General features: G+C 42.9%; 1 protein-coding gene across 2 annotated transcripts in view; it reads right to left on the bottom strand.

Moving 5' to 3' along the window:
• srpk2 (SRSF protein kinase 2) overlaps window positions 1-11,209 on the bottom strand; it is a 65,910-nt gene that overhangs the window by 7,942 nt on the left and 46,759 nt on the right. Inside the window, exons 5-12 of one of the 2 annotated variants that reach the window (XM_071534725.1) lie at window positions 10,387-10,474; window positions 9,387-9,474; window positions 9,187-9,293; window positions 7,760-7,925; window positions 3,926-3,966; window positions 2,987-3,335; window positions 979-1,878; window positions 676-708 (exon numbers count right to left, since the gene is read on the bottom strand). In XM_071534725.1, coding sequence (XP_071390826.1) covers window positions 676-708; window positions 979-1,878; window positions 2,987-3,335; window positions 3,926-3,966; window positions 7,760-7,925; window positions 9,187-9,293; window positions 9,387-9,474; window positions 10,387-10,474 — 1,772 coding nt within the window. The remainder of the gene's footprint in view (window positions 1-675; window positions 709-978; window positions 1,879-2,986; window positions 3,336-3,925; window positions 3,967-7,759; window positions 7,926-9,186; window positions 9,294-9,386; window positions 9,475-10,386; window positions 10,475-11,209) is intronic. The other variant, XM_071534726.1, reaches the window with a different exon arrangement.

Consider the following 11,209-nt stretch of genomic DNA (forward strand, 5'->3'; position numbering starts at 1 on the left):
AGAGGGTTAACTGATACCTGACGGGGGCTCAACCAACACACAACAGACACAAGTAGAGCTTACACACTCTAATGTACCAATGCACCTTGATTCTAGACCAGACATTCTTCAATTCATCCAGGAAACCAAATTTGAGAAACTCAGTCTTGGACCCTGTGACCATCTTGTCACATGGGAACCCATCACAAACAGGCCTGTGACCCACTTTGAGTCTGATTAAGCTGATAAAGAGAGTTGAAGTAGAGAACATTGTCAAGAGAAAAGGTGTGTTGGTGCATTGGAGTGTGCAGGTTTTTATATTTAATGTACAATTTTGTCCCAGCATTTTTCACAAAGTGCTGTGCGCACTGACTAAGCCACTTCAAAACGAACACTTATCAAGCTCTGGGGAGGCGATCCACAATGATCTTAGAGTTACAGAGTTTAATTTCACTCTATTTTAATAGCCGAGCGTTAATGATAATAAAATCAACATCGTGGGGAGACGGTAATCAAAAGGCAGACACTATCTAATCATTTTTCGTCTGGGTTAGTAAACCTCTTTCTTGAAATGTCACCCCAGTGTTTCAAGAGATGGATCGCTGGACAGTAAAACCCAATAATGAGCAACAGGATTAGTAATGTTTGTCTTATCAGGCAGCTGAAATGTGTAAAATAAAAAGTCAAAACACTGACTGTCGTTCATGTTGGGCTGATCCGTTGCATCGCCTAAGAACCAAATACAGTCTGATTATATTATTGTTAAATCATTGGTTTATATGAATACAAGTGAACATAGGAAATAGGTGTTATCCATACTAGGGGGTTTACTGTATATCCATTTGTGTACATTGTTTGTTAATCTATATCTGTGTGCGTGCATTTTATATAAATTTAACTTCATTGTCATGGATTTCTTGAGTTTGTTCATCTATAATTACATGTGAATATAATAGGTAAGTAGTGTCTGTGAATAAATGGACATAATCATCATCTCACCTTTGGGTGTGTCTCCTGTGCTCGAGGACGACACAGTGCGACTGCGGTCGGCGACAGGGCTGTTGGGTGACCGCCCCGCCCCTATTTCTGCCATTCCGACCGGTACAGGGTTTCCCGGCTCTGGATCAAGGGGCAGCTCGGGGAAGCGGGGCACAGTGCCCCGGTGGCGCTCGCTGGAGCCGTTGGTCAGTCCCGGGTCGCACACCTCGCCGTTATACATCTCATAACCAGAGCTGAGAGAGTTGTCCCTGTCCGTGTAGCTGAGTTCAGACTCCACCAGGGGGCAGAGGAGGGGGACGGGGGTGGGCGAGGGGGGCGGAGGCACGCCGGGGTTGGGCTTCAACCCCTCGGACCCCAACAGGACGTGGCCGTTGGTTTTGGCCGAGTTGTTGTTGTTGTTGTGGAGTTTGATGGGGGAGGTGACGTCTGTCAGGAGGTCCGCGGTCGTGTCATCATCGTCGTCCTCATCCTCGTCGTCGTCATCACCCTCCTCCTCGTCCTCGTCCTCCTCCTCCTCTCCCTCTTGCTCCTTCGACTCGTCTCCCTCTTCCTCCGCCGCCTCCTCCTCTGCTTTGCTCTCGCTCTTTGGCTCCCCTATCTCGTTCTCCTCTCTTTCAGTCTCTTTCTCCTCCTCCTCCTCCTCTTCTCCCTCCTCCTCCTCCTTCTCCTCTGCCTCCTCTTCCTCGTTGTCATCCTGTGCCTCTTTCACTCCCTCCTCCTCCTCCTCCTCTTCCTTCACCTCTGCATGTGTCGCGTCTCCGTTGCCTTCCTCTGAGGTGGGGGGAATGGGTGGATCTTTTTCAGCGACGGGTGTGGGCTCCTCCTCCTCCTCCTCCTCCTCATCGGGGTCGTCTTCTGTGATGCGAGGCGCCTCGCTCTGCTCCTGGGGAGGCGCCGCACCTGACAGAGACGGAGAGAGGAGAGAAGAAGAGTTAAGAGAGGAAGTGGGTGGGAAGGAGATAAAAATGTGCTCAAAGACGGGGTGGCAGAGTGAAAAACAGCGTGAAAGACAGCAAAGAGAATAAAGATTGAAGAGAGAGAGCGGCGATAGGGAGAGAAGGATAGAGTGAAAGAGATGGGAGAGGGTGTGAGGGAGGGAGGGAGAGAGAGAGAGAAAGAGAGACAGAGAGAGAAAGAGAGAGATGGTGGTTGTTTGTGAATCAGCCTAGCCCCCCTACACAGTGGGACTAGTGTGGGTGGACTGGTTGGAGCCAATCCACCTCCCATTCATTCACAGTCTGCCTGACAGCTTTCTATCTGCACACACACACGTACACACACACACACACATACAAACACACCCCAAACACACACACACACACACACACACACACACACACACACGCATACATGCTGCAGGCCTGTCAAACCCACTGCTCTGCTTTGGAACATTGCCTTTCTAGTTGTTGACAACCTGGATACAGTAAACAGTACAGTCTAACCTAAATATGTTACTCACTTTTCCTTCACTGTGCATTTCACTTGAATTGTGTGGTGCAACCAACATGCTGTCAGGATACATCGTCAGGCTGAGCCAATGTTTCCTTCACCTTGAATTAAACTGAATGCATGAGAGAGGCCACACCGAGTAAGAAATAAAATAATGAATGTATTCCCATCAAGTAATTTGAATGAACAAAAATACTCCCAGTCCCAGTCAAACCAACTCCCCCTCACAAAGTCCATCAGCAGCAGCAGAGGAACAGACCGCCGGGAGAAGAAAAAGCAAAAAATTGGCCTCACCAATGCTAAATTAGTAATCAGTATAATTACACTATTCCCGTAGCAGACAAACAGCGTAAGAACAAGCAACTCTCTTTCCCTCTCGCTCTATTGTAGTGGAGTTCAATGGGAAAAGCCAGTCAAGTTATCTTCAGTTGAACATATTTAAACATCCGAATAATACTGAAAAAATGTGAAAAGAACAAATATTCGTTTAAAACAAGTTATTTGTGCTTTGAAAACGTCAGTTCAGACAAAAAAAGAGCTCGGCATCATATGAACTCACATGTATGATTGGTCAACCTGGTGGGCCTCTCCCTCTCTCCTGCCTCCTCCTCCTCGTCCTCCCCATCCTCCTCATCCTCATCTTCCTCGTCGCTCTCTCCCAGGGCCATGGCGGGGCCTGGCGCCGGCGGGGCGGGAGGGGCCGGGTTGTGTTTGCGCCCCCCCTCCTCCTCCTCCTCCTCCTCCTCTCCCTCCTCGTCCTCCTCGCCCTCCTCGTTGGCTCGCTCCTCCTTCTTCTCGGCCTCTCTCTCCAGGGCCTCGATCTCCAGCATCCGCCTCTCCAGCAGCTCCGCCTGCCGCTTCTGTTTCTTCTTCAGCTTCTTCTTCTTGTTCTTGGAGATCTTCCCCACCTGGGAACAAAAGAGGGAAAGGGAAGGAGAGGGGAGGAAAATACAAGAGCATGAATAGGTGGTACTTAAGGTTTGACTCTCTTTGAAAGGAAGATTGTATTGTGATGTTTAAATAATGTGCATCTAGGCCTTTTCTGTATGTTAATAACGATAAATAATAGTACACTCTCTATATACGTTACTATATTCCTTGTGTTTCTCTGAGAGGCATATGCAAAGTAAAAGAAAAAACTAATTATATTGTGTCTAATATGGTATTTTAATGGTATTTTAATGTTGTTAAATTCCTGAAATCTCCTATTTATTGGACATTCATACATCCTAGTTGATGTAGATTGACCAGTGCAGTTGAAAATACAATTAATTTTAAGACATTGTGAGTATTGTGTATCAATATTGTGGATTTACTCAGTAGCCTCTCTACATCTGTCTCTAGTTGTCATGGAAACCACACCGCACTGTGTTAAATTGCTGTATGTACCTTTTTTGTCGCCGTGTGTGGGTGTGTGTGTGTGTGCATGCGTGTGTGTGTGTGTGCGTGTGTGTGTGTGTGTGTGTGTGTGTGTGCATTCCTCTCATTTCATACTCACATCTGCCGTACTCACCGGTTTGAGCTGGGGGGCTGTGCTGACTGACAGACAGAAAGAAAAACAACAATCAGAGGTCGCAAAGTTTATCAAGTTCACAAAGTTTAAGCATGAATCCCTCTCATTAGTGAGATCACACTACGTTCAGTATTCCTCCTGCCTGTAAAAGAGGTCATCGGATTATGTATAGGCCCCCATTAAAAGACTTCATACATACAGAATCTGTGGGTGAAGTGGGAAAATTGCACACGATTGAAGAAAAGATCCCTCACACAGCCTTATTCCCTTGTCCCAGATCCATAATAATAATGGTTTATTCTTCTCCTGCCTTGGAATGTAATGCCCATATAGCACCGTATAGCCTCGCTCAAAATCATCTGACACCATTCAAACCTGCGATATTAAACCTCAAAAGAAGGAGAGCAGGGAGCGCTGACTTGCAGGTAAAATAGGCACATACACTCTACAGCAATGGTTCTCAACGTGGGGTCCGTGGACCACCAGGGGTCCTTGAGGGGGTTCCAGGGGGTCCCCAGTCAAATGGATAAATGGTTAAACTTCAGCATTATTTAATTTACAAGAAGTTAACACAATTAGATAATATAGAAGAATGACTGTTTTGATCATAGTTTCACTGTTATCTATCTACCTACAATACAGATAGTCATGGGATTCTGGACAAAATCATATCTAACATTAAAAATATTCACAGATTTGGGTCCAAGAGACAAAATCTCATCAAATGGGGGTCTGTAGCCCTGATGTGGACTAAATTACGGGGTCCTTGATATGAAAAAGGTTGAGAATCACTGCTCTACATGATGTTGTGTTGTTTATTTACAAAAATATAAAAATGAATATATAAATAAATAAATAAATAATAAAAATATAAACAGTATTTTCTCAAGAGGTGATCAAAAATATTCTTAGGTATAAGAATACCTGCACATTGACAATAATATTTGCAAATAAACTGATCAATTCTTTTTTCCATAAATTGACTCTCACCATGCATTCTCAGTTGACATATTGGTACACAGAGCATTGATTGTAGGATTTATCTATCGTTTGATCCTGAATTGACTGATTAATTAATTGATTTGTCACTTTATTTGGAGTGATTTGGCACTCTAGGTTTCCAGATACATCCATACATCACATTGCAGTTTATGTATATCGAACATATTCTTAAATTAACTCAATTATCATACAAACAATGTGGACAAAGTACATTGCCGTTTTTGTGCTGCATTTAATCCTTTTCTGAAGCACATCACAAGTCTGTCCTCATTGTCTCACCAAATTGAATTAGCAGAAACAGAAGTCAATTTGGTATAAAGCACACTTCTCCGCTCATCATATTAATGACAATGAAACATAAAATGAATTTAACTTTCATTCTTTCTCCCAAATCACATAACAGACAGATTGTGTCATCCTCCAGTGTCCTGCTGGAACTTCCTGTTTTGATAGCTAATGGTAATGTGCCTGACCTTAATTGTGTAGAAATGTAAGCAGTGTAATTGACTACCCTAAGGCTTAGAAGGACTCCATTGGCTGATGCAAGCAATTGACAGCTCATGGGGGGTTCACCAAGAGGACAGGGTTCATGACGAGTTTGTCAAGTCTGGCTGTTAAGGACTTGATTTTTTTTTTCTCAGTGGAAGAACTCCACGACAGAAGATGAAAGAAGAAGCAAAGTCTCTTGTCTCTTGTGCTGAAACACAAGCAGCCGACGAGGCTTTTTCTTCTTTTGCTCCCTGGATCTTATTTCTTCACTAAGCACTTCTCTATTATACATGATCATTCAAGTGAAAAATTATTATTTATTACATTTGATGTCTGGCCACTGTGGTACTCACATTCATGACTATTGGTGTATTTTAATGATGGCAGGTGAGGAATTTAAGATTATTCTACTGCTATTCTACTGCACTAATTGTGAATCACTCTGGGTAAGAGCATTACCTAATTACCTAAAATGTAAGTGTAAAAGCGAGACTGCATGAGTAAATCAGATACGTTTTCAATAACAGTGCCTGCTGGCTTTTAGTAGAGCCATGCTGTTGCCAAAGTTAGATCTTACTCCAAATGGTTTGGGGTTGTTGGACAGCTTTACGAAGGGACACACGTCTGCCTGTCTGATTCACTGTCAGCTGATTAGGCAGGTCAGCGTGTGTGTGTGTGTGTGTGTGTGTGCGTGCGTGTGTGTTCTTGTATTTCTATACTTATGAGGACCAAATGTTCTCACAAGGAAAATCCTCCAAAGTGAGGACATTTTCCCAGTTTAGGGGCTAGTTTATGGGTTAGGTTAGATTTGGGTTTAAGGTTAAGATTAGAATTAGGATTAGGATTAGAGTAAGGATTAAGGTTAAAGTTTGTTTAAGGTTAGGGAATGAATGTAGCAAATTCATTATCTGAGTTCCTACCTGCTCACTCACTGTAAAGTCCTAAAATTAAAGTAATCAGTAGCCAGGTTATGTGGTGGCAATGATGCTCTCTGGATCCTTAAATCATTCTGAACCTCTATGATATTCAATTCCAGTGCAAATTATGCTTTAGAGATGTGGTATAATTCACTTTCTCAGCAATTTTATGTCATTACCTGCCATCTGTGAAACGCATTTGTAATTTTGATTTTTTTGAGTAAAAAGCAATATTTTTTAGTAATTTATACTGCAGCACTTCTCTTCCACCCAGAAATTTAAAGACCATTTTGGGGACTTGGCACACGAGCAAAATGAGCCACTGCTCTGATCGGCTGGGGATCCAACTCCCTTCTCTAGCCCTGATTGGTTGACTTCACTCAAGTCCAGTGGCTATACAGACACTCAGGCAAAACAGACACATACAGGCGAAGCGATAGGTCTTGTCTCTTCCGACTACTTCCATCTTCACTGAAAATACTGTTGGACCAGACTAGACTAGACTGCTTCTTTTTTGGCTGGGAGTCAAAGAGAGTGACTCACATGCAGACCATTATCTTTTTGTCTGTGAGATGTTTTTTTGATTTAGGCGAAACAGTAATGTTTAAGGTCTTGGTAAAAACAACTTTGTTTAGCAGGTTCTCCCGTTTCTCACGTCTCGTACGGTGGAATGTGATATCACCAATGAATATTCATGAGGTTTCTTCATTAATTATTAAATAATAATAATTAATAGAACTTTTACGATACATATAATATTTATTCATTAATACCATAATAATTTTAATATTATATGTAATTGTTTAGATAGTTGTACTCGTCTTCCTTCCTTCTAAATCTAAATGACTGGAAAAAATTGGTAATTTTCCCAATTAGGAACTATGACAAATTGGCAATGACTACACATTTCCGTTTTTCACTGTTACTCCCACACATCTCAGAGTGCCACTCTTTAGGACAGTGGTTCTCAACGTGGGTTCCGGGGACCACCAGGGGTCCTTGAGGGGGTTCCAGGGGGTCCACAGCAAATTGAAGAATTGTTAATATTCAGCATTATTTAATTTACAAGAAGTTAACACGATTAGAGAATGTAGAAGAATGACTGTTTTGATCATAGCTTATCTGTTATCCTCTGCCTACAATACAGATAGTCATGGAATTCTGGACAAAATCATATCTAACAATAACAATATTCTCCGATTTAAAACGAGATAAAATCTCATCAAATGGGGGTCCGTGGTTCTAATGTGGACTAAATTAGGGGTCCCTGACATGAAAAAGGTTGAGAATCACTGCTCTAGGATACCCCCCTTTAATTCAGTGCACCTAAAACATGTAAAGTGTGTGTGTGTGTGTGTGTGTGTGTGTGTGTGTGTGTGTGTGTGTGTGTGTGTGCAGTGTGTGTCCCTACCTGCTGATCCGGAGGGTGGGGGCGCCCCAGCTTTCTGCCACTCGGTCGCCTCCACAGCCATGCGCCTAACAAAGGCGTCGTCCACACACATCAGGATGTTCTCCGGCTTGATGTCCGTGTGGATGATCTTACACTTACTGTGGAGGTAGTCCAGGCCCTGCAAGACCTGCAAACACATACACACACACACACACACACACACACACACACACACAGAAATATAAACTGAAATCATGCAAACACATCCCTGTTTAGGCATGTAGAAACACATAAATGCAGGCGAGCTCTCTCTCCCTCCCTCCTTGCCTCGGTCCTTTTCTCTATCTCTCTCCTTCTCTCCCTTTCATTCCTTCTCTTTCTCTGAGCCAAATTAGACGTTCTTTTTAATGCTCGTCGTTCTCTTAGGGCAGACCAGGCTGTTGATGTTTTTTTTTTTTTTTCCACTGTTTTTCATCTCGTGTGTTTCTGTGCTTCTGGCTTTGGGTTTGAAGCGGAGAACAGTCTCAATTCATTTCTATTCATCTGTAGCTTGGCTTTCAGGCAGGAGGCTGGCAGCGGCTGAAATGGCTGGATAAGTTCACATGCTCGTCAGGAGGTGGCTAAGGGGGAAATGCCTGGAAGTCCTGTGTCTTAGGAAGGCAACAGTCCTGGAAAAAAAAAAAGTGTGAACTGCACAATAGCACGCACTGTATTAGTTGGCCATGGTGGCGGGTGTGAATGTTGTTTTCTGAGTCTCCCTCTCTCGCTCTCTCTATATATATCCTCCATTTTTATCTTTGTTCATCACTTTTTTCCTTTCTCTCTTTTCATTCAGTCTTTCTAGACCATCCGTTTCATTCCAAAGAAAGCAGTGAACTGGGCAAGGAAAGTGAATGAGTAACACTTCCCCCATTGAACCCCCATTGCTCCAACAATACAAGTCTGTGGCTGTGCTGGGCAGGACCTAGATGTGAATGTGCACAACTGTATGTAAGGTGGTGCTGAAAAAGCAAAACCCTTTCCTGGATAAATGCAGATTAACCAAGCCAATAGTAAACATCCTAATGAATGATGCAGTCGCTTTCTGGGCCAACCAGTAACAAATTTGTCACCTTGTTTTGACCTGTAATGCAGCGCCTCCCTTGGGCCAATCAGTGTAATTTTGAAAACGCTGCATTGCAACGCTAAGATACATAATTTCCCCAGATTTCATACAAATCCAGTAAACCGTGTCTGAGATATCACACATGACAGATGAATGACTGAACGAATAAACAAACAAATGGACTGATTCATTGTCTCACAAAGATACAAGGACAGAAATGTGTTTTTGTGGGGGTGATGTGTATCAAAATGACTTGCATACATAATGAAGTGCCAGGTGTGCAAGCAGAGTTTGTGTGTGTGTGTGTGTGTGTGTGTGTGCATGTGTGTGTGTGTGTCCTTACCTGTCTGATAATGCTCTTGACACATGGGAGCGGCAGGCCTTGGTAGTTGGACTTGATGATCCACTTCAGCAGGTGGTGACCCAGCACCTCAAACACCATACACACATCTGGGACAGGGAGTCAAGGAGCAACACTACCAGGTCTCTGTCACAGACAAATAGACACACACACACACACACACACACTTCTGATTGGGATACGTATGCCGTTGACTCCAGAGATCTTGAAGTCGTCGATGAGCTGAACCACCATGTCCTTGTTGGGGTCACCGGGGTCGCTCTCTCTCACCTGGAAGATGAGAAAAGAGCGGGATGAAGAAAAGATGATAAGAAAGGGGGATGGGGGAAGGAGGATGAGAAGACAGGAGGATGAAGAAAGGACAGCAACAGAGAATAATGAGGGAAAGAGGACAAGAAGACGGGTGTGAGGAAAGGAAGACAAGAAGGATGAATGAGGGAAGGAGGATGAGGGAGTGGGATGATTGTAGGAGGACAAGAAAGAGGGATGAAGGAAAGGAGATGAGAGAGAGGTATGGGCAAATAAGAGAAGACGACAGCGGGGATGAGGGAAAGAGCAAGTGAGAAAGAGAGATGAGGAGAGTAGGAAAAAGAGAGAGAAGAATAAGGGAGACAGCGCTATGAAGATGCTGAAAAATTGATTGCAATATTCCTTTCACCAACCATGCAAGATAAATGACCAGTGTATCTTTGGGAAGGACGGACAGCAGAAAGGGAGGGAGAGATGCAAGGAGAGAAGGAAGGAAGGAAGGAAGGAAGGAAGGAAGGAAGGAAGGAAGGGATAAACAAATGAAGGCAGGAGGGAACATCAAAATAGAGGCAGGGAAAGGCAAGATGGATTGAAATAAAAAAGGAAAGGAAGATAAGAAGGAAGGAAGGAAGGAACAAATGAATGAATGCACAAAGGAAATAAGAAAGGGAGGGAAGAGAAAGGAGGGTAAGGAAAGTGAGAAGAAATGGGGGAAAGATGAAAAGAAAACATGCATAATAAGCAAACTAAGGCAGGAAGGAAAATCATGAGAGAGGAAGGAAAAGAGGGAGAAAGCAAGATGGGAAGAAAAGAAAAAAGGAAGGGTGAGGTAAAATAGGAAGGAAGGAAGGAAGGAAGGAGGGAAGAAAGGAGGAAAGCATGGCATGAGGGTTTCTGATTCGACACCAAGAGTCAAACTAGTCAGGTGCTCACACATCGTAGCAGTTTGATCTCATCCAGGGCCGTCTCTGTGTAATGCTGAGCGCTCTTCACCACCTTCATCGCCACAAAGTTCTTCACCCTGCAATGACACACACACACACACACACACACACACACACACACACACACACACACAATTCAATTTTATACTGACTCATACACTGATAAGCTGTTATAAAGCCAGTCATGTTATCTATCAGTCTGTATCAGAGAATCAGAGAAAACAAATTACCACCTGAACAAATGTCCCTAACCACACCTTCATCACACCTTTGTCACTCACACTACTCAGCCAGATATTCACCAAAATTATTGGAAGCCAAGCATAAAAACATTTTTCAGTTTAAAAATGAGTGTAGCAAATTTTGGAAAAAACTTAGTGTGTCAAATTTGAAACAAATAATGTATGTGGCATTGTATCAGGTAGAAATTATGTTAACACATGCCAAAACCTGCCACCTCATCCTTCATCATAGACATGTGTCTATAACTTCTTAACTGTCCATAGATATTTGTGTTTAATTTATTGTACGCTTGATTGTTTTTTTTATTATTGCATTGTATTTCTGGCAGTCATGTTGTGTGTATGTTGTACTTTAATGTTTCTTTTAGTAAAGGTGTCTCATAACTCTTTTTAACATTGTACTTAATCCATATAAATGATTTTTAATTGTGTGCGCACTGGCTCCGAGAAAAAGCGACAACACTCATTCATTTAAATTGAATTGAATTGTCTTCTGCCTTGATAAAAGAATGAAAAAAATGAAAAATCTGGAAACAAAGTAAGCATTCTTTATGAAGCGCAGACCATATT

This window comes from Centroberyx affinis, unplaced genomic scaffold (assembly GCF_046629955.1).
Source record: "Centroberyx affinis isolate AG114_WGS23_722 - 3 ecotype Tasmania unplaced genomic scaffold, CSIRO-AGI_Caff_v1 ptg002607l_1, whole genome shotgun sequence".
NCBI lineage: Eukaryota > Metazoa > Chordata > Actinopteri > Beryciformes > Berycidae > Centroberyx > Centroberyx affinis.